The sequence below is a fragment of the Pristiophorus japonicus genome, unplaced genomic scaffold, assembly GCF_044704955.1.
Source record: "Pristiophorus japonicus isolate sPriJap1 unplaced genomic scaffold, sPriJap1.hap1 HAP1_SCAFFOLD_912, whole genome shotgun sequence".
NCBI classification, from domain to species: domain Eukaryota; kingdom Metazoa; phylum Chordata; class Chondrichthyes; family Pristiophoridae; genus Pristiophorus; species Pristiophorus japonicus.
This window is the reverse complement of record NW_027254838.1, coordinates 19,582-47,298: the sequence shown is the minus strand read 5'-3', so window position 1 is coordinate 47,298 and position 27,717 is coordinate 19,582. Positions and strand designations below refer to the sequence as shown.

The window sequence follows — 27,717 nt, the reverse complement described above, 5'->3', positions numbered from 1 at the left end:
CTCTCTACCCCGCTTTCTCTCTGCTCTGCCCTCTTCTCTCTCTCCCCCTTTCTCTCTATCCCCGCTTTCTCTCTCTCCGCCCCCCTTTGTCTCTCTCCCCCTCTTTCTCTCTCTCTCTCTCCCCCTTTCTCTCTCTCTCCCCCCACTTTCTCTCTCTCTCTCCCCCCTTTCTCTCTCCCCGCTTTCTCTCTCTCTCCCCCCACTTTCTCTCTCTCTCTCTCCCCCTTTCTCTCTCTCTCCCCCCACTTTCTCTCTCTCTCTCCCCCCACTTTCTCTCTCTCTCTCCCCCCACTTTCTCTCTCTCTCTCCCCCCTTTCTCTCTCCCCGCTTTCTCTCTCTCTCCCCCCACTTTCTCTCTCTCTCTCTCCCCTTTCTCTCTCTCTCCCCCCACTTTCTCTCTCTCTCCCCTTTCTCTCTCCCCCGCTTTCTCTCTCTCTCCCCCCCTTTCTCTCTCCCCGCTTTCTCTCTCTCTCCCCCCACTTTCTCTCTCTCTTTCTCCCCCGCTTTCTCTCTCTCTCCCCCACTTTCTCTCCCTCTCTCCCCCGCTTTCTCTCTCTCTTTCTCCCCCGCTTTCTCTCTCTCTCCCCCGCTTTCTCTCTCTCTCTCCCCCCTTTCTCTCTCTCTCTCTCGTCCCTTTCTCTCTCTCTCTCTCTCTCCCCCTTTCTCTCTCTCTCTCCCCCGCTTTCTCTCTCTCTCTCCCCCGCTTTCTCTCCCCTTTCTCTCTCTCTCTTTCCCCCTTTCTTTCTCTCTCCCTCCCTTTCTCTCTCTCCGAATCCTTTAATCATTAGGAAACGCACGGTGCCCTCTCCCCTGACACGCACACACATGGAGACTGGGAGAGGGGGAGACTGGGGGAGGGGGAGACTGGGGGAGGGGGAGACTGGGGGAGGGGGAGACTGGAGGGGGGGGGAGACTGGGGGAGGGGGAGACTGGGGGAGGGGGAGACTGGGGGAGGGGGAGACTGGGAGAGGGGGAGACTGGGGGAGGGGGAGACTGGGGAGGGGGAGACTGGAGGGGGGGGAGACTGGGGGAGGGGGAGACTGGAGGGGGGGGGAGACTGGGGGAGGGGGAGACTGGAGGGGGGGGAGACTGGAGCGGGGGGAGACTGGGGGAGGAGGAGACTGGGGGAGGGGGAGACTGTGGGGGGGGGGGAGAAGGGGGAGGGGGGGAGGAGGAGACTGGAGGGAGGGGAGAAGGGGGGAAGGGGAGAAGGAGGGAAGGAGAAATGGAGAACTGGAGAGAAGGAGGGAAGGAGAGACTGGGGGAAGGAGGGAAGGAGGGAAGGAGAGAAGGGAAGATGGAGAGATGGAGAGAAGCAGGGAAGGAGGGAAGGAGAAGAGGAGATGGGGAGAAGGAGGGAAGGGAAGAAGGGGAGATGGAGAGATGGAGAAAAGGAGGGAAGGAGGGAAGGAGGAAAGGAGAGATGGAGGGAAGGAGGGAAGAAGAGATGGAGAGATGGAGGGAAGGAGAGATGGAGAGATGGAGGGAAGGAGGGAAGGAGTGAAGGAGGGAAGGAGGGAAGGGAAGATGGAGAGATGGAGAGAAGAGAGAAGGAGAAAAGGAGGGAAGGGAAGATGGAGAGATGGAGGGAAGGAGGGAAGGGAAAATGGAGAGAAGGAGGGAAGGAGAGATGGAGAGATGGAGGGAAGGAGAGACTGGGGGAAGGAGGGAAGGAGAGATGGAGAGATGGAGGGAGGGAGGGAAGGAGGGAAGGGAAGATGGAGAGAAGTAGGGAAGGAGAGATGGAGAGATGGAGGGAAGGAGAGACTGGGGGAAGGAGGGAAGGAGAGATGGAGAGATGGAGGGAAGGAGGGAAGGGAAGATGGAGAGATGGAGGGAAGGAGAGATGGAGAGATGGAGAGATGGAGGGAAGGAGGGAAGGGAAGATGGAGAGAAGGAGGGAAGGAGAGATGGAGAGATGGAGGGAAGGAGGGAAGGGAAGATGGCGAGAAGGAGGGAAGGAGAGACTGGAGGGAAGGAGGGAAGGAAGGAAGGAGGGAAGGGGAAGATGGAGAGAAGGAGGGAAGGAGAGATGGAGGGAAGGAGGGAAGGAGGGAAGGGAAGATGGAGAGAAGGAGGGAAGGAGAGATGGAGGGAAGGAGGGAAGGAGGGAAGGGAAGATGGAGAGAAGGAGAGACCGGGGGAAGGAGAGATGGAGAGAAGGAGAGACTGGGGGAAGGAGGGAAGGAGAGATGGAGGGAAGGAGAGGGCGTTAGGCTGCAGTGACCCGCCCTGACCGATTCTCTCCCTTACCTCTGCGCTTTTGATGGCCTCGGTCAGTTCCTCCTCCAGTGATGGGAAGCCCCCAGAGTCGGAGGAAGCCAGGGCCTCCAGTGAGCTGTAATCCCGTGCCTCTGACCCGAGCGAGGCCGACAGATAGACCTGAGGCAGGGGGAGAGAGAGAGGGAGAGAGAGAGAGAGAAAGAGAGAGAGATGGGGGACACGGTCAGAGAGAGTCCTGCATTTATATAGCGACTTTCACAAACACCGGACATCTCAAAGCGCTTCACAGCCAATGAAGTACTTTTGGGAGTGTGGTCACTGTTGTAATGTGGGAAACGCCAATTCGCGCACAGCAAGCTCCCACACACAGCGATGTGATGATGACCCGGATTAATCTGTTTCAGTGATGTTGGTCGAGGGATAAATATTGGCCCCAGGACACCGGGGAGAACTCCCCCTGCTCTTCTTCCAAATAGTGGCCCCGGGATCTTTTACCTCCGCCCGAGAGGGCAGACGGGGCCTCGGTTTAACATCCCATCCGATAAACGGCACCTCCGACAGTGCGGCACTCCCTCAGTACTGCCCCTCCGACAGTGCGGCACTCCCTCAGTACTGCCCCTCCGACAGTACGGTGCTCCCTCAGTACTGCCCCTCCGACAGTGCGGCACTCCCTCAGTACTGCCCCTCCGACAGTACGGTGCTCCCTCAGTACTGCCCCTCCGACAGTATGGCACTCCCTCAGTACTGCCCCTCCGACAGTACGGCACTCCCTCAGTACTGACCCTCCGACAGTACGGCACTCCCTCAGTACTGCCCCTCCGACAGTGCGGCACTCCCTCAGTACTGCCCCTCCGACAGTGCGGCACTCCCTCAGTACTGCCCCTCCGACAGTACGGCACTCCCTCAGTACTACCCCTCCGACAGTACGGCACTCCCTCAGTACTACCCCTCCGACAGTACGGCACTCCCTCAGTACTACCCCTCCGACAGTACGGCACTCCCTCAGTACTGCCCCTCCGACAGTACGGCACTCCCTCAGTACTGCCCCTCCGACAGTGCGGCGCTCCCTCAGTAATGCCCCTCCGACAGTACGGCACTCCCTCAGTACTGCCCCTCCGACAGTACGGCACTCACTCAGTACTGCCCCTCCGACAGTACGGCACTCCCTCAGTACTGCCCCTCCGACAGTGCGGCACTCCCTCAGTACTGCCCCTCCGACAGTGCGGCGCTCCCTCAGTACTGCCCCTCCTACAGTACGACACTCCCTCAGTACTGCCCCTCCGACAGTACGGCACTCCCTCAGTACTGCCCCTCCTACAGTGCGGCACTCCCTCAGTACTGCCCCCTCCGACAGTACGGCACTCCCTCAGTACTGCCCCTCCGACAGTACGTCACTCCCTCAGTACTGCCCCTCCGACAGTACGGCACTCCCTCAGTACTGCCCCTCCGACAGTACGGCACTCCCTCAGTACTGCCCCTCCGACAGTGCGGCGTTCCCTCAGTACTGCCCCTCCGACAGTACGGCACTCCCTCAGTACTGCCCCTCCGACAGTACGGCACTCCCTCAGTACTGCCCCTCCGACAGCGCAGTACGGCACTCCCTCAGTACTGCCCCTCCGACAGTACGGCGCTCCCTCAGTACTGCCCCTCCGACAGTGCGGCGCTCCCTCAGTACCGCCCCTCCGACAGTACGGCACTCCCTCAGTACTGCCCCTCCGACAGTGCGGCACTCCCTCAGTACTGCCCCTCCGACAGTATGGCACTCCCTCAGTACTGCCCCTCCGACAGTGCGGTGCTCCCTCAGTACTGCCCCTCCGACAGTACAGAACTCCCTCAGTACTGCCCCTCCGACAGTACGGCACTCCCTCAGTACTGCCCCTCCGACAGTACGGCACTCCCTCAGTACTGGCCCCGGGGAGCGAGGGGCCTGGATTGTGGGGCTGGAATTCTGGGGGAAGGTTTGGCGCAGGAACTCACCTCGCTCTCAAAGTTCTCCTCCGAACCCGACTCATTCTTGGTCTCGATGTCTGCGTCGTCAAGTGTGAAGAAGGAGTGAAGGCTGGCCGGTGAGTAGGGGAATTCTGGCTGTATCTGTCTCGGCACCAAGATGTCAGAAAGGCCTCCATCCTGGGGGGGTCAACAGGGAGGGGGCAGGAAACAGGACACATCGCTGTGAGGACCATTTCCAGAGTGGCTCATTTCCCTCCATCCAGCCCCACTCCCTCCCCTCCCTCCGTCTCCCCGCCAAACTGTGTGGGACTCCCTCCCCTCCCTCCGTCTCCCTACAATTCTCATCCTCCTCTTCAAATCCCTCCCTCGCTCCCCCCCTCCCTATCTCTGTAACCTCCTCCAGCCCCTACAATTCTCATCCTCCTGTTCAAATCCCTCCCTCGCCCCCCTCCCTATCTCCGTAACCTCCTCCAGCCCCTACAATTCTCATCCTCCTGTTCAAATCCCTCCCTCGCCCCCCCTCCCTATCTCTGTAACCTCCTCCAGCCCCGATAATTCTCATCCTCCTGTTCAAATCCCTCCCTCGCCCCCCCTCCCTATCTCTGTAACCTCCTCCAGCCCCGACAATCCTCATCCTTCTGTTCAAATCCCTCCCTCGCCCCCCCCTCCCTATCTCTGTAACCTCCTCCAGCCCCGACAATTCTCATCCTCCTGTTCAAATCCCTCCCTCGCCCCCCCCTCCCTATCTCTGTAACCCCCTCCAGCCCCTACAATTCCCATCCTCCTGTTCAAATCCCTCCCTCGCCCCCCCCTCCCTATCTCTGTAACCTCCTCCAGCCCCAACAATTCTCATCCTCCTGTTCAAATCCCTCCCTCGCCCCCCTCCCTATCTCTGTAACCTCCTCCAGCCCCAACAATTCTCATCCTCCTGTTCAAATCCCTCCCTCGCCCCCTCCCTATCTCTGTAACCTCCTCCAGCCCCGACAATTCTCATCCTCCTGTTCAAATCCCTCCCTCGCCCCCCCTCCCTATCTCTGTAACCCCCTCCAGCCCCGACAATCCTCATCCTTCTGTTCAAATCCCTCCCTCGCCCCCCCTCCCTATCTCTGTAACCTCCTCCAGCCCCGACAATTCTCATCCTCCTGTTCAAATCCCTCCCTCGCCCCCCCCTCCCTATCTCTGTAACCCCCTCCAGCCCCTACAATTCCCATCCTCCTGTTCAAATCCCTCCCTCGCCCCCCTCCCTATCTCTGTAACCTCCTCCAGCCCCAACAATTCTCATCCTCCTGTTCAAATCCCTCCCTCGCCCCCTCCCTATCTCTGTAACCTCCTCCAGCCCCGACAATTCCCATCCTCCTGTTCAAATCCCTCCCTCGCCCCCCTCCCTATCTCTGTAACCTCCTCCAGCCCCAACAATTCTCATCCTCCTGTTCAAATCCCTCCCTCGCCCCCCCCTCCCTATCTCTGTAACCCCCTCCAGCCCCTACAATTCCCATCCTCCTGTTCAAATCCCTCCCTCGCCCCCCCTCCCTATCTCTGTAACCCCCTCCAGCCCCTACAATTCTCATCCTCCTGTTCACTGAATCACCAAGCATAATGTCGCCATCGTGTGGTGGCGATCCTTATTACACTGCTTGGGAGTTTTACTCAGTACTGCCCCTCCGACAGTGCGGGGCTCCCTCAGTACTGCCCCTCCGACAGTGCGGCGCTCCCTCAGTACTGCCCCTCCGACAGTGCGGCGCTCCCTCAGTACTGCCCCTCCGACAGTGCAGCACTCCCTCAGTACTGCCCCTCCGACAGTGCAGCACTCCCTCAGTACTGCCCCACCGACAGTATGGCACTCCCTCAGTACTGCCCCTCCGACAGTACGGCACTCCCTCAGTACTGCCCCTCCGACAGTACGGCACTCCCTCAGTACTGGCCCTCCGACAGCGCAGTGCGGCACTCCCTCAGTACTGTCCCTCCGACAGTGCAGCACTCCCTCAGTACTGTCCCTCCGACAGTGCGGCGCTCCCTCAGTACTGTCCCTCCGACAGTGCAGCACTCCCTCAGTACTGCCCCTCCGACAGTGCGGGGCTCCCTCAGTACTGCCCCTCCGACAGTACGGCACTCCCTCAGTACTGCCCCTCCGACAGTGCGGCGCTCCCCTAGCACTGCCCCTCCGACAGTGCGGGGCTCCCTCAGTACTACCCCTCCGACAGTACAGCACTCCCTCAGTACTGCCCCTCCGACAGTGCGGGGCTCCCTCAGTACTGCCCCTCCGACAGTACGGCGCTCCCTCAGTACTGCCCCTCCGACAGTACGGCGCTCCCTCAGTACTGCCCCTCCGACAGTGCGGGGCTCCCTCAGTACTGCCCCTCCGACAGCGCAGTACGGCACTCCCTCAGTACTGCCCCTCCGACAGCGCAGTACGGCACTCCCTCAGTACTGCCCCTCCGACAGTGCGGGGCTCCCTCAGTACTGCCCCTCCGACAGTGCGGCCCTCCCTCAGTACTGCCCCTCCGACAGTACGGCCCTCCCTCAGTACTGCCCCTCCGACAGTACGGCGCTCCCTCAGTACTGCCCCTCCGACAGCGCAGTGCGGCACTCCCTCAGTACTGCCCCTCCGACAGTACGGCACTCCCTCAGTACTGCCCCTCCGACAGTACGGCACTCCCTCAGTACTGCCCCTCCGACAGTACGGCACTCCCTCAGTACTGCCCCTCCGACAGTACGGCACTCCCTCAGTACTGCCCCTCCGACAGCGCAGTATGGCGCTCCCCCAGCACCGCCCCTCCGACAGCGCAGTATGGCGCTCCCCCAGCACCGCCCCTCCGACAGCGCAGTATGGCGCTCCCCTAGCACCGCCCCTCCCACAGCGCCTGTGCACCGTGCGGGCCCCCTCTTACCCCCGAGTGCCCCCGCGAGGGGCTCCTGGAACGCGGCTGTTGCTGGGGGCACGGGCTGCCGCCGTCCACGGCCTCCTCGGGCCTCGTCGCGGCCGGCGGGAAGAAGAAGGGGTTGGCTGGCGAGGGGGCGCCACCCCTGGCCTCGGCCTCCCGGGCCACCGCCGTTGCCGGCGAAGCCTGCGCTAGGCCCCGCCCGTAACCGGGGCCGACCGGGCTTCCGGGCCTGCTGGTTTCCGACGCTTGACCCGGCCCGGGGAAGGCCGGGCCCGGGAAAGGCCGGGCGCCCAGCGGGCCCGGGGCCTGGCGGTGTCGCTGTTTGCGCAACTCGAGCTCCAGGCGCAGGTCCTCCGCTTGCCGCTGCTCGTGCTGCAGCTTCCAGGTCAGCCGCTCGATCACCTTCTCCTTCTCCACCAGGCTGCTGCCGGGCTGTGGCTTGCCGGCGGGCCCCGTCGGCCCGGCGGCCGGCGGCGAGAGCCTGAGGCCTTCCCGGGACAGGCCGCCCGCGGGGGGCTCGAAGGCGGGACCCCCGGCCATCGGCGGGGGGGCCGGCTTGGGGCTGCAGATCTGGTAGGGCTTCAGGCGCTCCAGCAGGGTGGGCTTGGTCCCCGACACGGGCAGCCCCCTTTTCCGCAGCTGCTGCCGGAGTTCGGACACCTGTGGCGAGGGAGAACACAGTCAAGCGGCAACAACGGGCATCGGCCTAGCGCCTGGAAGCGGAGGGAACAGGAGCAGCGGTCGGCCGCTCGGCCCCTCGAGTCTGACCCTCTATCTCAACCACCATGTTCCACGCTTTCTCCCCAGACCCCCTTGATGTGACCAGTGGGGTGCCGCAGGGATCAGTAGTGTGTCTGGGATTGTGTCTGTGTGTGTCTGGGATTGTGTCTCTGTGTGTGTCTGGGATTGTGTCTGTGTGTGTGTCTGGGATTGTGTCTGTGTGTGTCTGGGATTGTGTCTGTGTGTGTCTGGGATTGTGTCTCTGTGTGTGTCTGGGATTGTGTCTGTGTGTGTGTCTGGGATTGTGTCTCTGTGTGTGTCTGGGATTTTTTCTGTGTGTCTGGGATTGTGTCTGTGTGTGTCTGGGATTTTTTCTGTGTGTCTGGGATTGTGTCTCTGTGTGTGTCTGGGATTGTGTCTGTGTGTGTGTCTGGGATTGTGTCTCTGTGTGTGTCTGGGATTTTTTCTGTGTGTCTGGGATTGTGTCTGTGTGTGTCTGGGATTTTTTCTGTGTGTCTGGGATTGTGTCTCTGTGTGTGTCTGGGATTGTGTCTGTGTGTGTCTGGGATTTTTTCTGTGTGTCTGGGATTGTGTCTCTGTGTGTCTGGGATTGTGTCTGTGTGTGTCTGGGATTTTTTCTGTGTGTCTGGGATTGTGTCTGTGTGTGTCTGGGATTTTTTCTGTGTGTCTGGGATCGTGTCTCTGTGTGTGTCTGGGATTGTGTCTGTGTGTGTCTGGGATTGTGTCTGTGTGTGTCTGGGATTGTGTCTGTGTGTGTCTGGGATTGTCTCTGTGTGTGTCTGGGATCGTGTCTCTGTGTGTGTCTGGGATTGTGTCTGTGTGTGTCTGGGATCGTGTCTCTGTGTGTGTCTGGGATTGTGTCTGTGTGTCTGGGATCGTGTCTCTGTGTGTGTCTGGGATTGTCTCTGTGTGTGTCTGGGATTGTGTCTGTGTGTGTCTGGGATTGTGTCTGTGTGTGTCTGGGATTTTTTCTGTGTGTCTGGGATCGTGTCTCTGTGTGTGTCTGGGATTGTGTCTGTGTGTGTCTGGGATTGTGTCTGTGTGTGTCTGGGATTGTGTCTGTGTGTGTCTGGGATCGTGTCTCTGTGTGTGTCTGGGATTGTGTCTCTGTGTGTCTGGGATCGTGTCTCTGTGTGTGTCTGGGATTTTTTCTGTGTGTCTGGGATTGTCTCTGTGTGTGTCTGGGATTTTTTCTGTGTGTCTGGGATCGTGTCTCTGTGTGTGTCTGGGATTGTGTCTGTGTGTGTCTGGGATTGTGTCTGTGTGTGTCTGGGATCGTGTCTCTGTGTGTGTCTGGGATTGTCTCTGTGTGTGTCTGGGATCGTGTCTCTGTGTGTGTCTGGGATTGTGTCTGTGTGTGTCTGGGATTGTGTCTGTGTGTGTCTGGGATTGTCTCTGTGTGTGTCTGGGATTGTGTCTGTGTGTGTCTGGGATTGTGTCTCTGTGTGTGTCTGGGATTTTGTCTGTGTGTGTCTGGGATTTTTTCTGTGTGTCTGGGATCGTGTCTCTGTGTGTGTCTGGGATTGTGTCTGTGTGTCTGGGATTGTGTCTCTGTGTGTGTCTGGGATTTTGTCTGTGTGTGTCTGGGATTTTTTCTGTGTGTCTGGGATCGTGTCTCTGTGTGTGTCTGGGATTGTGTCTGTGTGTCTGGGATCGTGTCTCTGTGTGTGTCTGGGATTGTGTCTGTGTGTCTGGGATCGTGTCTCTGTGTGTGTCTGGGATTGTGTCTGTGTGTGTCTGGGATTGTGTCTGCGATCATGTCTGTGTGTCTGGGATTGTGTTCACTCGAGTTTATTCACTAGAGTTTAGAAGAACGAGAGGGGGATCTCATTGAAAGGTATAAAATTCTGACGGGGGTTGGACAGACTGGATGCGGGGGAAGGATGTTTCCCCGGGGGCTGGGAAGTCTAGAACAAGGGCTCACACAGTCTCGGGATACGGGGTCGGAAATTTAGGAGCGAGATGAGGAGAAATGTCTTCACTCAGAGGGAGGTGAACCTGTGGAATTCTCTACCACAGAAGGCCAAGCCACTGAATATATTTAAGAGGGCGACGGATAGATTTCTAGACACAAACGATATCATAGAGACATAGAAACATAGACAATAGGTGCAGGAGCAGGCCATTGGGCCCTTCGAGCCTGCCCCACCTATTTACAATATACATCAATGATTTAGACGAAGGAATTGAGTGTAATATCTCCAAATTTGCAGGTGACACTAAGCTGGGTGGCGGTGTGAGCTGTGAGGAGGATGCTAAGAGGCTGCAGGGTGACTTGGACAGGTTAGGTGACTGGGGCAAATGGATGGCAGATGCAGTATAATGTGGATAAATGTGAGGTGATCCACTTTGGGGGCAAAAACAGGAAGGCAGAATATTATCTGAATGGCGACAGATTAGGAAAAGGGGAGGTGCAACGAGACCTGGGTGTCATGGGACATCGGTCATTGAAAGTTGGCCATGCAGGTACAGCAGGCGGTGAAGAAGGCAAATGGTATGTTGGCCTTCATAGCGAGAGGATTTGAGTATAGGAGCAGGGAGGTCTTACTGCAGTTGTACAGGGCCTTGGTGAGACCACACCTGGAATATTGTGTTCAGTTTTGGTCTCCTAATCTGAGGAAGGACATTCTTGCTATTGAGGGAGTGCAGCGAAGGTTCACCAGACTGATTCCCGGGATGGCAGGACTGACATATGAAGAAAGACTGGATCGACTGGGCTTATATTCACTGGAGTTTAGAAGAATGAGAGGGGGATCTCATTGAAACATGTAAAATTCTGACGGGACTGGACAGGTTTAGATGCAGGAAGAATGTTCCCGATGTTGGGGAAGTCCAGGACCAGGGCTCACACAGTCTAAGGATAAGGGGTAAGCCATTTAGGACCGAGATGAGGAGAAACTTCTTCACCCAGAGAATTGTGAACCTGTGGAATTCTCTACCACAGAAAGTTGTTGGGGGCCAGTTCGTTGGATATATTCAAAAGGGAGTTAGATGTGGCCCTTACGGCTAAAGGGATCAGGGGGGTATGGAGAGAAGGCAGGAGTGGGGTACTGAGGGAATGATCAGCCATGATCATATTGAATGGTGGGGCAGGCTCGAAGGGCCCAATGGCCTGCTCCTGCACCTATTGTCTATGTTTCTATGTCTCTATGATATCGTTTGTGTCTAGAAATCTATCCATCGCCCTCTTAAATATATTCAGTGACTTGGCCTTCTGTGGTAGAGAATTCCACAGGTTCACCTCCCTCTGAGTGAAGACCTTTCTCCTCATCTCGCTCCTAAATTTCCTACCCCGTATCCCGAGACTGTGAGAGCCCTTGTTCTAGACTTCCCAGCCCCCCGGGGAAACATCCTCCCCCCGCATCCAGTCTGTCCAACCCCCCCGTCAGAATTTGATACCTTTCAATGAGATCCCCCTCTCGTTCTTCTAAACTCCAGTGAATAAACTCGAGTGAACACAATCCCAGACACACAGACATGATCGCAGACACAATCCCAGACACACACAGACACAATCCCAGACACACACAGAGACACGATCCCAGACACACAGAAAAAATCCCAGACACACACAGACACAATCCCAGACACACACAGACAAAATCCCAGACACACACAGACACAATCCCAGACACACACAGACAAAATCCCAGACACACACAGACACAATCCCAGACACACACAGACACAATCCCAGACACACACAGAGACACGATCCCAGACACACACAGACAAAATCCCAGACACACACAGACAAAATCCCAGACACACACAGACACAATCCCAGACACACACAGACACAATCCCAGACACACACAGACACAATCCCAGACACACACAGAGACACGATCCCAGACACACACAGATACAATCCCAGACACACACAGAGACACGATCCCAGACACACACAGACAAAATCCCAGACACACACAGACACAATCCCAGACACACACAGACACGATCCCAGACACACAGACAAAATCCCAGACACACACAGACACAATCCCAGACACAAACATAAGAACATCAGAAACAGGAGCCAGGAGTGGGCCATTCGGCCCCTCGAGCCCTGCTCCGCCATTTAATACGATCGTGGCCTGATCCGATCATGGACCCAGCTCCACTTCCCTGCCCGCCCCCTTATCGGTTAAGAAACTGTCTATCTCTGTCTTAAATATATTCAATGTCCCGGCTTCCACAGCTCTCTGAGGCAGCGAGTTCCACAGATTTACAACCCTCTGAGAGAAGAAATTCCTCCTCATCTCAGTTTTAAATGGGCGGCCCCTTATTCTAAGACCATGCCCCCTAGTTCTAGTCTCCCCCATCAGTGGGAACATCCTCTCTGCACCCACCTTGTCGAGCCCCCTCATAATCTGATACGTTTCGATAAGATCACCTCTCATTCTTCTGAACTCCAATGAGTAGAGGCCCAACCTCCTCAACCTTTCCTCATAAGTCAACCCCCTCATCCCCGGAATCAACCGAGTGAACCTTCTCTGAACTGCCTCCAAAGCAAAGTGTGTCCTTTGGTAAATACGGAGAGCAAAACTGTGCACGCAGTACTCCAGGTGTGGCCTCACCAATACCCTGTGTAACTGGAGCAAGACATCCCTGCTTTTATACTCCATCCCCCTTTGCAATAAAGGCCAAGATACCATTGGCCCTTCCTGATCACTTGCTGTACCTGCGTACTAACCTTTTGTGTTTCATGTACAAGTAACCCCCAGGTCCCGCTGTACTGCCGCACTTTGTAATCTTTCTCCATTTCAATAATAACTTGCTCTTTGATTTTTTTTCTGCCAAAGTGCCTGACCTCACACTTTCCCACATTATACCCCTTCCAAATGTTGTTGGCCTTCATAGCGAGAGGATTTGAGTACAGGAGCAGGGAGGTCTTACTGCAGTTGTACAGGTGAGACCACACCTGGAGTATTGTGTACAGTTTTGGTCTCCTAATCTGAGGAAGGACATTCTTGCTATTGAGGGAGTGCAGCGAAGGTTCACCAGACTGATTCCCGGGACGGCAGGACTGACATTTGAAGAAAGACTGGATCGACTGGGCTTATATTCACTGGAGTTTAGAAGAACGAGAGGGGGATCTCATTGCGAGAGGGATGGATTCATCGCGAGAGGGATGGAGTACAAAAGCAGGGAGGTCCTGCTGCAACTGTACAGGGTATTGGTGAGGCCGCACCTGGAGTACTGCGTGCACAGTTTTGGTCACCTTACTTAAGGAAGGATATACCGGCTTTGGAGGGGGTACAGAGACGATTCACTGGGCTGATTCCGGAGATGAGGGGGTTACCTTATGATGATAGATTGAGTAGACTGGGTCTTTACTCGTTGGGAGTTCAGAAGGATGAGGGGGTGATCTTATAGAAACATTTAAAATAATGAAAGGGATAGACAAGATAGAGGCAGTGAGGTTGTTTCCACTGGTCGGGGAGACTAGAACTAGGGGGGACACAGCCTCAAAATACGGGGGGAGCCAATTTAAAAGCGAGTTGAGAAGGAATTTCTTCTCCCAGAGGGTTGTGAATCTGTGGAATTCTCTGCCCAAGGAAGCAGTTGAGGCCTAGCTCATTGAATGTATTCAAGTCACAGATAGATAGATGTTTAACCAATAAGGGAATTAAGGGTTACGGGGAGCGGGCGGGTAAGTGGAGCTGAGTCCCACGGCCAGATCAGCCATGATCTTGTTGAATGGCGGAGCAGGGCTCGAGGGGCTAGATGGCCTCCTCCTGTTCCTAATTCTTATGTTCTTATGATTCCTGGGAGGGCAGGACTGCCGTATGAGGAGAGATTGGGTCAACTGGGCCTGTATTCACTGGAGTTTAGAAGAATGAGAGGGGGATCTCATTGAAACAGACGCAATTCTTACAGGGCTTGACAGGGTTGATGCAGGGAGAGTGTTTCCCCCCCGGGGCTGGGGAGTCTATGTTTCCATGTTTCCCGTTCCAGTCTCCCCCATCAGTGGAAACATCCTCTCTGCATCCACCTTGTCGAGCCCCCCTCATAATCATAATCTTGACAAATCTGCTGGAATTTTTTTGAGGATGTTTCCAGTAGAGTGGACAAGGGAGAACCAGTGGATGTGGTGTATTTGGACTTTCAGAAGGCTTTCGACAAGGTCCCACACAAGAGATTAATGTGCAAAGTTAGAGCACATGGGATTGGGGGTAGTGTGCTGACGTGGATTGAGAACTGGTTGTCAGACAGGAAGCAAAGAGTAGGAGTAAATGGGTACTTTTCAGAATGGCAGGCAGTGACTAGTGGGGTACCGCAAGGTTCTGTGCTGGGGCCCCAGCTGTTTACACTGTACATTAATGATTTAGACGAGGGGATTAAATGCAGTATCTCCAAATTTGCGGATGACACTAAGTTGGGTGGCAGTGTGAGCTGCGAGGAGGATGCTATGAGGCTGCAGAGTGACTTGGACAGGTTAGGTGAGTGGGCAAATGCATGGCAGATGCAGTATAATGTGGATAAATGTGAGGTGATCCACTTTGGTGGTAAAAACAGAGAGACAGACTATTATCTGAATGGTGACAGATTAGGAAAAGGGGAGGTGCAACGAGACCTGGGTGTCATGGGACATCAGTCATTGAAAGTTGGCCATGCAGGTACAGCAGGCGGTGAAGAAGGCAAATGGCATGTTGGCCTTCATAGCGAGAGGATTTGAGTATAGGAGCAGGGAGGTCTTACTGCAGTTGTACAGGGCCTTGGTGAGGCCACACCTGGAATATTGTGTTCAGTTTTGGTCTCCTAATCTGAGGAAGGACATTCTTGCTATTGAGGGAGTGCAGCGAAGGTTCACCAGACTGATTCCCGGGATGGCGGGACTGACCTATCAAGAAAGACTGGATCAACTGGGCTTGTATTCACTGGAGTTCAGAAGAGTGAGAGAGGACCTCATAGAAACGTTTAAAATTCTGACGGGTTTGGACAGGTTGGATGCAGGAAGAACGTTCCCGATGTTGGGGAAGTCCAGAACCAGGGACTCACACAGTCTAAGGATAAGGGGTAAGCCATTTAGGACCGAGATGAGGAGAAACTTCTTCACCCAGAGAATTGTGAACCTGTGGAATTCTCTACCACAGAAAGTTGTTCGGGGTCAGTTCGTTGGATATATTCAAAAGGGAGTTAGATGAAGTCCTTACTACTTGGGGGATCAAGGGGGTATGGAGAGAAGGCAGGAAGGGGGTACTGAAGTTTCATGTTCAGCCATGAACTCATTGAATGGCGGTGCAGGCTCGAAGGGCTGAATGGCCTACTCCTGCACCTATTTTCGATGTTTCTATGTTTCTATGAGACGTTTCGATAAGATCGCCTCTCATTCTTCTGAACTCCAATGAGTAGAGGCCCCAACCTCCTCAACCTTTCCTCATAAGTCAACCCCCCTCATCCCCGGAATCGACCGAGTGAACCTTCTCTGAACTGCCTCCAAAGCAAAGTGTGTCCTTTGGTAAATACGGAGAGCAAAACTGTGCACGCAGTACTCCAGGTGTGGCCTCACCAATACCCTGTGTAACTGGAGCAAGACTTCCCTGCTTTTATACTCCATCCCCCTTTGCAGTAAAGGCCAAGGTACAGCCCACTCCGATAACGCAGTATCGATACCGGGGTCTTACCGTCAGATCGTCGAGATTGGCCGGGAGGAGCTCGGGCTTGGCGCTGGTTGTGATGGCCGCTCTGTGGCTACTCTTGGTGATGGGGGACAGGGGCACACAGGGCACCGGGGTGGGCACGGCACTGGCAAACCTGATGATCTGGTCGGGCGCCAACCTGTGGGCGGGGGAGAGAGAGAGAGAGAGAGAGAGAGAGAGAGAGAGAGAGAGAGAGAGAGAGCAGTTACGTTCTGCGGTGAGACACCCAGCAAAGGTACATGAACATCAGAACATCAGAAATCCGAGCAGGAGTGGGCCCATTCGGCCCCTCGAGCCCTGCCCCGCCATTTAATAACCATCGTGGCCTGATCCGATCATGGACCCAGCTCCACTTCCCTGCCCGACCCCCTTTATCGGTTAAGAAACTGTCTATCTCCGCCTTAAATATATTCAATGTCCCGGCTTCCACAGCTCTCTGAGGTAGAGAATTTGAACAGGAGGATGAGAATTGTAGGGGCTGGAGGAGGTTACAGAGATAGGGAGGGGGGGCGAGGGAGGGATTTGAACAGGAGGATGAGAATTGTAGGGGCTGGAGGAGGTTACAGAGATAGGGAGGGGGGGCGAGGGAGGGATTTGAACAGGAGGATGAGAATTGTCGGGGCTGGAGGAGATAGGGAGGGGAGGCGAGGGAGGGATTTGAACAGGAGGATGAGAATTGTAGGGGCTGGAGGGGGTTACAGAGGTAGGGAGGGAGGCGAAGGAAGGATTTGAACAGGAGGATGAGAATTGTAGGGGCTGGAGGAGGTTACAGCAATAGGGAGGGGGGGCGAGTGAGGGATTTGAACAGGAGGATGAGAATGGTAGAGGCTGGAGGAGGTTACAGAGATAGGGAGGTGTGCGAGGGAGGGATTTGAACAGGAGGATGAGAATGGTAGGGGCTGGAGGAGGTTACAGAGATAGGGAGGGGGGCAAGGGAGGGATTTGAACAGGAGGATGAGAATTGTAGGGGCTGGAGGGGGTTACAGAGATAGGGAGGGGGGCGAGGGAGGGATTTGAACAGGAGGATGAGAATTGTAGGGGCTGGAGGGGGTTACAGAGATAGGGAGGGGGCGAAGGAAGGATTTGAACAGGAGGATGAGAATTGTAGGGGCTGGAGGAGGTTACAGAGATAGGGAGGGGGGCGAGGGAGGGATTTGAACAGGAGGATGAGAATTGTAGGGGCTGGAGGAGGTTACAGAGATAGGGAGGGGGGCGAGGGAGGGATTTGAACAGGTGGATGAGAATTGTAGGGGCTGGAGGAGATAGGGAGGGGGGGCGAGGGAGGGATTTGAACAGGAGGATGAGAATTGTAGGGGCTGGAGGAGGTTACAGAGATAGGGAGGGGGGGGCGAGGGAGGGATTTGAACAGGAGGATGAGAATTGTCGGGGCTGGAGGAGATAGGGAGGGGGCGAGGGAGGGATTTGAACAGGAGGATGAGAATTGTAGGGGTTGGAGGAGGTTACAGAGATAGGGAGGGGAGCGAGGGAGGGATTTGAACAGGAGGATGAGAATTGTAGGGGCTGGAGGAGGTTACAGAGATAGGGAGAGGAGCGAGGGAGGGATTTGAACAGGAGGATGAGAATTGTAGGGGCTGGAGGAGATAGGGAGGGGGGGGCGAGGGAGGGATTTAAACAGGAGGATGAGAATTGTAGGGGCTGGAGGAGGTTACAGAGATAGGGAGGGAGGCGAAGGAAGGATTTGAACAGGAGGATGAGAATTGTAGGGGCTGGAGGGGGTTACAGAGATAGGGAGGGGGGGCGAGGGAGGGATTTGAACAGGAGGATGAGAATTGTCGGGGCTGGAGGAGGTTACAGAGATAGGGAGGGGGGGGCGAGGGAGTGATTTGAACAGGAGGATGAGAATTGTAGGGGCTGGAGGTGGTTACAGAGATAGGGAGGGGGGGGCGAGGGAGGGATTTGAACAGGAGGATGAGAATTGTAGGGGCTGGAGGAGGTTACAGAGATAGGGAGGGGGGGCGAGGGAGGGATTTGAAAAGGAGGATGAGAATTGTAGGGGCTGGAGGAGGTTACAGAGATAGGGAGGGGGCGAGGGAGGGATTTGTAAACAAGGATGGGGAATTTTGAAATCAAGGCATTGCTTAACCGGGAGCCAATGTAGGTCAGTGAGCACAGGGGGTGATGGGTGAGTGGGACTGGGTGTGAGTTAGGACACGGGGTCAGTGAGCACAGGGGGTGATGGGTGAGTGGGACTGGGTGTGAGTTAGGACACGGGGTCAGTGAGCACAGGGGGTGATGGGTGAGTGGGACTGGGTGTGAGTTTGGACACGGGGTCAGTGAGCACAGGGGGTGATGGGTGAGTGGGACTGGGTGTGAGTTAGGACACGGGGTCAGTGATCACAGGGGGTGATGGGTGAGTGGGACTGGGTGTGAGTTAGGACAAGGGGCAGTGAGCACAGGGGGTGATGGGTGAGTGGGACTGGGTTTGAGTTAGGACACGGGGCAGTGAGCACAGGGGGTGATGGGTGAGTGGGACTGGGTGTGAGTTAGGACACGGGGGCAGTGAGCACAGGGGGTGATGGGTGAGTGGGACTGGGTGTGAGTTAGGACACGGGGCAGTGAGCACAGGGGGTGATAGGTGAGTGGGACTGGGTGTGAGTTAGGACACGGGGTACAGGGGGTGATGGGTGAGTGGCACTGGGTGTGAGTTAGGACACGGGGGCAGTGAGCACAGTGGGTGATGGGTGAGTGGGACTGGGTGTGAGTTAGGACACGGGGCAGTGAGCACAGGGGGTGATGGGTGAGTGGGACTGGGTGTGAGTTAGGACACAGGGCACAGGGGATGATGGGTGAGTGGGACTGGGTGTGAGTTAGGACATGGGGCAGTGAGCACAGGGGGTGATGGGTGAGTGGGACTGGGTGTGAGTTAGGACACGGGGTCAGTGAGCACAGGGGGTGATGGGTGAGTGGGACTGGGTGTGAGTTAGGACACGGGGTCAGTGAGCACAGGGGGTGATAGGTGAGTGGGACTGGGTGTGAGTTAGGACACGGGGCAGTGAGCACAGGGGGTGATGGGTGAGTGGGACTGGGTGTGAGTTCGGACACGGGGTCAGTGAGCACAGGGGGTGATGGGTGAGTGGGACTGGGTGTGAGTTAGGACACGGGGTCAGTGAGCACAGTGGGTGATAGGTGAGTGGGACTGGGTGTGAGTTAGGACACGGGGCAGTGAGCACAGGGGGTGATGGGTGAGTGGGACTGGGTGTGAGTTAGGACACGGGGCACAGAGGGTGATGGGTGAGTGGGACTGGGTGTGAGTTAGGAAACGGGGCAGTGAGCACAGGGGGTGATGGGTGAGTGGGACTGGGTGTGAGTTAGGACACGGGACACAGGGGGTGATGGGTGAGTGGGACTGGGTGTGAGTTAGGACACGGGTCAGTGAGCACAGGGGGTGATGGGTGAGTGGGACTGGGTGTGAGTTAGGACACGGGTCAGTGAGCACAGGGGGTGATGGGTGAGTGGGACTGGGTGTGAGTTAGGACACGGGACAGTGAGCACAGGGGGTGATGGGTGAGTGGGACTGGGTGTGAGTTAGGACACGGGGCAGTGAGCACAGGGGGTGATGGGTGAGTGGGACTGGGTGTGAGTTAGGACACGGGTCAGTGAGCACAGGGGGTGATGGGTGAGTGGGACTGGGTGTGAGTTAGGACACGGGACAGTGAGCACAGGGGGTGATGGGTGAGTGGGACTGGGTGTGAGTTAGGACACGGGTCAGTGAGCACAGGGGGTGATGGGTGAGTGGGACTGGGTGTGAGTTAGCACACGGGGACAGTGAGCACAGGGGGTGATGGGTGAGTGGGACTGGGTGTGAGTTAGGACACGGGTCAGTGAGCACAGGGGGTGATGGGTGAGTGGGACTGGGTGTGAGTTAGGACACGGGGCACAGGGGGTGATGGGTGAGTGGGACTGGGTGTGAGTTAGGACACGGGGTCAGTGAGCACAGGGGGTGATGGGTGAGTGGGACTGGGTGTGAGTTAGGACACGGGGTCAGTGAGCACAGGGGGTGATGGGTGAGTGGGACTGGGTGTGAGTTAGGACACGGGTCAGTGAGCACAGGGGGTGATGGGTGAGTGGGACTGGGTGCGAGTTAGGACACGGGGTCAGTGAGCACAGGGGGTGATGGGTGAGTGGGACTGGGTGTGAGTTAGGACACGGGTCAGTGAGCACAGGGGGTGATGGGTGAGTGGGACTGGGTGTGAGTTAGGACACGGGGTCAGTGAGCACAGGGGGTGATGGGTGAGTGGGACTGGGTGCGAGTTAGGACACGGGGTCAGTGAGCACAGGGGGTGATGGGTGAGTGGGACTGGGTGTGAGTTAGGACACGGGTCAGTGAGCACAGGGGGTGATGGGTGAGTGGGACTGGGTGTGAGTTAGGACACGGGTCAGTGAGCACAGGGGGTGATGGGTGAGCGGGACTGGGTGTGAGTTAGGACACGGGGGCAGCCGAGTTTTGGATCACCTATCCATGATCCGATCATGGACTCAGCTCCACTTTCCTGCCCGCTCCCCATAACCCCTTATTCCCTTGTCGGTTAATGGTACGATTATGTGTAGTTCAAGACCAATGAACAGCTTACATACTGTGTTGCATAATGGAGTGTGGTCGCCCGACACGAGACTCCCAAAGCGAGCGCTCTACTCTGAACTCCTTCACGGGCAAGCGAGCCCAAGGTGGGGCAGAGGAAACGTTACGAGGGACACATCCCTCCCCTGATAAAGTGCAACATCCCCCACCGACACCTGGGAGTCCCTGGCCCAAAGACCAGTCCGCCCCGAGTGGAGGGAGTGCATCCGGGAGGGCGCTGAGCACCTCGAGTCTCGTCGCCAATTGCGAGCACGCAGAAAGCAAGCGCAAGGCAGCGGAAGGAGCGTGCGGCAAACCAGTCCCACCCTCCCCTTCCCTCAACGTCTATCTGTCCCACCCTCCCCTTCCCTCAACGTCTATCTGTCCCACCCTCCCCTTCCCTCAACGTCTATCTGTCCCACCCTCCCCTTTCCCTCAACGTCTATCTGTCCCACTCTCCCCTTCCCTCAACGTCTATCTGTCCCACCCTCCCCTTCCCTCAACGTCTATCTGTCCCACCGTCCCCTTTCCCTCAACGTCTATCTGTCCCACCCTCCCCTTTCCCTCAACGTCTATCTGTCCCACCCTCCCCTTCCCTCAACGTCTATCTGTCCCACCCTCCCCTTTCCCTCAACGTCCATCTGTCTCACCCTCCCCTTTACTCAACGTCTCTCTGTCCCACTCTCCCCTTCCCTCAACGTCTATCTGTCCCACCCTCCCCTTCCCTCAACGTCTATCTGTCCCACCCTCCCCTTCCCTCAACGTCTATCTGTCCCACCCTCCCCTTCCCTCAACGTCTATCTGTCCCACCCTCCCCCTTCCCTCAACGTCTCTCTGTCCCACCCTCCCCTTTCCCTCAACGTCTATCTGTCCCACCCTCCCCTTCCCTCAACGTCTATCTGTCCCACCCTCCCCTTCCCTCAACGTCTATCTGTCCCACCCCGTGACAGGGAATGTGGTTCCCGTATTGGACTGTTCAGCCGCCCGAGAACTCGAGTTAGAGTGGGAGCGAGTCTTCCTCGGTTCCGAGGGACGGCCGGTGATGATGATGATGGTGACGACCGCTCGGGACCTGGCCTGTGCCGGATAAGGGAGTTTTCCGGACGACGGGGTGGTCAGGTTAAATTGGACGGTGCAGGTCATCATCATCTTCACGGTCAGTCCCTGGAACGAAGACGCGTTGGCTCCACGAGTGTTCACTCCCTCAGTACTGCCCCTCCGACAGCGCAGCACGGCGCTCCCTCAGTACTGCCCCTCCGACAGTACGGCACTCCCTCAGTACTGCCCCTCCGACAGTACGACACTCCCTCAGTACTGCCCCTCCGACAGTACGGCACTCCCTCAGTACTGCCCCTCCGACAGCGCAGTACGGCACTCCCTCAGTACCGCCCCTCCGACAGTGCGGCGCTCCCTCAGTACTGACCCTCCGACAGTGCGGCACTCCCTCAGTACTGCCCCTCCGACAGCGCCGTAGAAACATAGAAAATAGAGGCAGTGGTAGGCCATTCGGCCCCTCGAATCCACACCGCCATTCAATACGATCATGGGCTGACCCTCTATCTCAGCACCATATTCCCCCTTTCTCCCCAGACCCCTTGATGCCTTTTGTGTCTCGAAATCTAACTATCGCCCTCTTAAATATATTCAGTGACTTGGCCTTCTGTGGTGGAGAATTCCACAGGTTCACCTCCCTCCTGAGTGAAGACCTTTCTCCTCATCTCGGTCCTAAATTTCCGACCCTGTATCCCGAGACTGTGAGAGCCCTTGTTCTAGACTTCCCAGCCCCCCCCGGGGAAACATCCTCCCCGCATCCAGTCTGTCCAACCCCCATCAGAATTTGATCCGTTTCAATGAGATCCCCCTCTCGTTCTTCTAAACTCCAGTGAATACAGGCCCAGTCGACCCAATCTCTCCTCGTACGGCAAGTCCTGCCCTCCCAGGAATCAGTCTGGTGAACCTTCGCTGCACTCCCTCTGTGGCAAGTCTATCCTTCCTTAGGTAAGGAGACCCGAACTGCTCACAGTACTCCAGGTGCGGTCTCACCGAGGCCCATGTGTAACTGCAGTAAGACCTCCTTGCCCCTGTACTCAATCCCTCTCGCAATAAAGGCCAAGTGCGGCAGTACAGCGGGACCTGGGGGTTACTTGTACATGAAACACAAAAGGTTAGTACGCAGGTACAGCAAGTGATCAGGAAGGGCCAATGGTATCTTGGCCTTTATTGCAAAGGGGGATGGAGTATAAAAGCAGGGAAGTCTTGCTCCAGTTACACAGGGTATTGGTGAGGCCACACCTGGAGTACTGCGTGCACAGTTTTGCTCTCCGTATTTACCAAAGGACACACTTTGCTTTGGAGGCAGTTCAGAGAAGGTTCACTCGGTCGATTCCGGGGATGAGGGGGTTGGCTTATGAGGAAAGGTTGAGGAGGTTGGGCCTCTACTCATTGGAGTTCAGAAGAATGAGAAACGTATCAGATTATGAGGGGGGGGCTCGACAAGGTGGATGCAGAGAGGATGTTCCCACTGATGGGGGAGACTAGAACTAGGGGGCGTGGTCTTAGAATAAGGGGCCGCCCATTTAAAACTGAGATGAGGAGGAATTTCTTCTCGTAAATCTGTGGAACTCGCTGCCTCAGAGAGCTGTGGAAGCCGGGACATTGAATATATTTAAGACAGAGATAGACAGTTTCTTAACCGATAAGGGGACGGGCAGGGAAGTGGAGCTGAGTCCATGATCGGATCAGGCCACGATCGTATTAAATGGCGGAGCAGGGCTCGAGGGGCCGAATGGCCGACTCCTGCTCCTGTTTCTGATGTTCTTCTGTTCTTATCAGGTAAGGAGACCAGAACTGCTCACAGTACTCCAGGTGCGGTCTCACCGAGGCCCCTGTGTAACTGCAGTAAGACCTCCCTGCTCCTGTACTCAAACCCTCTCGCAATGAAGGCCAACGGACCACTTGCCTTCCTCACTGCTCGCTGCCCCTGCGTGTTGGCTTTCAATGGCCGGTGTACAAGGACACCCAGGTCCCCTCTGTACATCGACACTTCCCCAAGCCGTCACCGTTTCAATAATACTTTGTCCGTGTGTTTTTCCGAGCAAAGTGGATAACTTCACATTTATCCCCGTTAAACTGTATCTGCCGCGGGCTTGCCCACTCACTCAAACCTAACTAAATCACCCTTGTAGCGTCCATGTATCCACCTCACAACCCCACCGAGTTTTGTGTTGTCAGCAAATTTGGAAATGTTACATTTTAAAAGTGGTGAGGGTTTCTGCATTCACCCCTCTTCCGAGCAGCGAGTTCCAGACCCCCACAACCCTCTGCATTAAGAAGCACCGCACCCCACCCCCCGCCCTCTAAACCATCCACCAACCACCTTGAAACTGTACCCCCTCGTGATAGACCTCTCCACCAAGAGAAATAGGCTCCCTGCTATCCACTCCAGCCAGGCCCCCTCAGAGTTTTGTACACCTCAATGAGGTCTCCTCTCAACCTGCTCTGTTCCAATGAGAACAAACCCAGCCGATCCAATCGGTGCTCACAACAGATTCTCCATTCCAGGCAACATCCTGGTAAATCTCCTCTGTACCCTCTCCAGTGCAACATCCTGGTAAATCTCCTCTGCACCCTCTCCAGTGTAACATCCTGGTAAATCTCCTCTGTACCCTCTCCAGTGCAACATCCTGGTAAATCTCCTCTGTACCCTCTCTAGTGCAACATCCTGGTAAATCTCCTCTGTACTCTCTCCAGTGCAACATCCTGGTAAATCTCCTCTGTACCCTCTCCAGTGCAACATCCTGGTAAATCTCCTCTGTACCCTCTCCAGTGTAACATCCTGGTAAATCTCCTCTGTACCCTCTCCAGTGCAACATCCTGGTAAATCTCCTCTGTACCCTCTCCAGTGCAACATCCTGGTAAATCTCCTCTGTACCCTCTCTAGTGCAACATCCTGGTAAATCTCCTCTGTACCCTCTCTAGTGCAACATCCTGGTAAATCTCCTCTGTACCCTCTCCAGTGCAACATCCTGGTAAATCCCCTCTGTACCCTCTCCAGTGCAACATTCTGGTAAATCTCCTCTGTACCCTCTCTAGTGCAACATCCTGGTAAATCTCCTCTGTACCCTCTCCAGTGCAACATCCTGGTAAATCTCCTCTGTACCCTCTCCAGTGCAACATCCTGGTAAATCTCCTCTGTACCCTCTCCAGTGCAACATCCTGGTAAATCTCCTCTGTACCCTCTCCAGTGCAACATCCAGGTAAATCTCCTCTGTACCCTCTCCAGTGCAACATCCTGGTAAATCTCCTCTGTACCCGCTCCAGTGCATCATCCGGGTAAATCTCCTCTGTACCCTCTCCAGTGCAACATCCTGATAAATCTCCTCTGCACCCTCTCCAGTGCAATCTTGTCCTTCCTGGAATACGGCGACCAGAACTGCACGCAGTACTCCAGCTGTGGCCTAACCAAAGTATTATACCATTTAAGCATAACCCTCCCTGCTCTTGTCTTCTACGCTACGGCTAATAAAGGCAAGCATTCCGTGTGCCTTCTTAACCACCTTATCCACCCGGCCTGCTACCTTCAGGGATCTGTGGACAAGCACTCCAAGGTACCTCCGTTCCTCTACACTATTAAGTGGCCTACCGCTTAATGGGTTTACCCTTTCCTTACAAGCCCTCCCAAAGTGCGTCACCTCACACTTCTCTGAATTAAATTCCATTTGCCCCTCCTCTGCCCACCTGACCAGTCGATTGCTATCCTCCTGCAGCCCATGACTTTCCTCGTCATTATCAACCACACAGCCAATTTTAGTGTCGTTTGCAAACTTCTTAATTATACTCCGTGTATTCAAAGCTAGATCATTGATGTCGACTACAAAAAGCAAGGGTCCCAGTACTGTGCCCTGCGGAGCCCCACTGTAAACATCCTTCCAGTTACAAAAATAAATCTATTGAATTTTGGAATGAATCTAGTATTTCGATGCCTATCTCTTTTAGTACTCTGGGATGCAAATCATGTTGGCCTTCATCGCGAGGGGATTTGAGTATAGGAGCAGGGAGGTCTTACTGCAGTTGTACAGGGCCTTGGTGAGGCCACACCTGGAATATTGTGCTCAGTTTTGGTCTCCTAACCTGAGGAAGGACATTCTTGCTATTGAGGGAGTGCAGCGAAGGTTCACCAGACTGATTCCCGGGATGGCAGGACTGACATATGAAGAAAGACTGGATCGACTGGGCTTATGTTCACTGGAGTTTAGAAGAATGAGGGGGGGGATCTCATAGAAACATATAAAATTCTGACGGGGACTGGACAGGTTTAGAGGCAGGAAGAATGCTCCCGATGTTGGGGAAGTCCAGAACCAGGGGCTCACACAGTCTAAGGATAAGGGGTAAGCCATTTAGGACCGAGATGAGGAGAAACTTCTTCACCCAGAGAATTGTGAACCTGTGGAATTCTCTACCACAGAAAGTTGTTGGGGGCCAGTTCACTAAATATATTCAAAAGGGAGTTAGATGTGGCCCTTACGGCTAAAGGGATCAGGGGGGTATGGAGAGAAGGCAGGAGTAGGGTACTGAGGGAATGATCAGCCATGATCATATTGAATGGTGGGGGCAGGCTCGAAGGGCCGAATGGCGGGGGGCAGGCTCGAAGGGCCCAATGGCCTGCTCCTGCATCTATTTTCTATGTTTCTATGTTTCTATCTGGCCCTGGGGATTTATCGGCCTTCAGTCCCGTTATTTTCTCCAGCACTGTTTTCTTACTGATTATAATTTCCTTTGATTCCTCTTGCTCACGAGACCCTTGGTTCCCTAGGATTTCTGGGACGATGTTTGTATTCTCTTCCGAGAAGACAGAACCGAAGTATTTAATTGTTCTGCCATTTCCTTGTTCCCGATTACAAATTCTCCTGTTTCTGTCTGCATAGGACCTACATTTGTCTTCACTAATCTTTATCTTTTTACGTACTTGCAGAAATTTTTACAGTCGTTTTTTATGTTATATGCACGTATACTCTCAGACCCTACTTTTCCCCTCTTAATCATTCTCCTGGTCCTTTTTTTGGCTGAATTCTAAACTGCTCCCAATCGTCAGGCTTGTTACTTTTTCTGACAACTTTGTATAAGGCGATTTAGATAGATTGAGGACGTGGGCAAACACATGGCAGATGCAGTTTAATGTGGATAAATGTGAAACCTAGAAACATAGAAAATAGGTGCAGGAGCAGGCCATTGGGTCCTTCGAGCCTGCCCCACCATTCAATATGATCATGACTGATCATGCAACTTCAGTACCCCACTCCTGCCTTCTCTCCATACCCCCCTGATCCCTTTAGCCGTAAGGGCCACATCTAACTCCCTTTTGAATATATCCAACGAACTGGCCCCCAACAACTTTCTGTGGTAGAGAATTCCACAGGTTCACAATTCTCTGGGTGAAGAAGTTTCTCCTCATCTCGGTCCTAAATGGCTTACCCCTTATCCTTAGACTGTGTGAGCCCTGGTTCTGGACTTCCCCAACATCGGGAACATTCTTCCTGCATCTAAACCTGTCCAGTCCCGTCAGAATTTGATATGTTTCTATGAGATCCCCCTCTCGTTCTTCTAAACTCCAGTGAATACAAGCCCAGTTGATCCAGTCTTTCTTCATATGTCAGTCCAGCCATCCCGGGAATCAGTCTGGTGAACCTTCGCTGCACTCCCTCAATAGCAAGAATGTCCTTCCTCAGATTAGGAGACCAAAACTGAACACAATATTCCAGGTGTGGCCTCACCAAGGCCCTGTACAACTGCAGTAAGACCTCCCTGCTCCTATACTCAAATCCTCTCGCTATGAAGGCCAACATACCATTTGCCTTCTTCACCGCCTGCTGTACCTGCATGGCCAACTTTCAATGACCGATGTCCCATGACACCCGGGTCTCGTTGCACCTCCCCTTTTCCTAATCTGTCACCATTCAGATAATATTCTGCCTTCCTGTTTTTGTCACCAAAGTGGATAACCTCACATTTATCCACATTATACCGCATCTGCCATGCATTTGCCCACTCACCTCACTATCCACTTTGGTAAGAAAAACAGAAGAACAAAGTATTATTGAAACGGTGACCGCTTGGGAAGTATCGATGTACAGAGGGGACCTGGGTGTCCCTGTACACCGGTCATTGAAAGCCAACACGCAGGGGCAGCGAGCAGTGAGGAAGAATGAGAGGGGACCTCATAGAAACATTTAAAATTCTGACGGGGTTAGACAGGTTAGATGCAGGAAGAATGTTCCCAATGTTGGGGAAGTCCAGAACCAGAGGTCACAGTCTAAGGATAAGGGGTAAGCCATTTAGGACCGAGATGCGGAGGAACTTCTTCACCCAGAGAGTGGTGAACCTGTGGAATTCTCTACCACAGAAAGTTGTTGAGGCCAATTCACTAAATATATTCAAAAAGGAGTTAGATGAGGTCCTTACTACTCGGGGGATCAAGGGGTATGGCGAGAAAGCAGGAATGGGGTACTGAAGTTGCATGTTCAGCCATGAACTCATTGAATGGCGGTGCAGGCTAGAAGGGCCGAATGGCCTACTCCTGCACCTATTTTCTATGTTTCTATGTTTCTAAGTGGTACGTTGGCCTTCATTGCGAGAGGGTTTGAGTACAGGAGCAAGGAGGTCTTACTGCAGTTACACAGGGGCCTTGGTGAGACCACAC

At 54.9% G+C, this 27,717-nt stretch overlaps 1 protein-coding gene across 1 annotated transcript in view; it reads right to left on the bottom strand.

The window, feature by feature from the left end:
* The window catches only part of LOC139257835 (myocardin-like), a 65,271-nt gene that overhangs the window by 18,812 nt on the left and 18,742 nt on the right, over positions 1–27,717 (bottom strand). Inside the window, exons 5-8 of the mRNA XM_070874638.1 lie at positions 15,428–15,581; positions 7,062–7,715; positions 4,201–4,350; positions 2,254–2,382 (exon numbers count right to left, since the gene is read on the bottom strand). Coding sequence (XP_070730739.1) covers positions 2,254–2,382; positions 4,201–4,350; positions 7,062–7,715; positions 15,428–15,581 — 1,087 coding nt within the window. The remainder of the gene's footprint in view (positions 1–2,253; positions 2,383–4,200; positions 4,351–7,061; positions 7,716–15,427; positions 15,582–27,717) is intronic.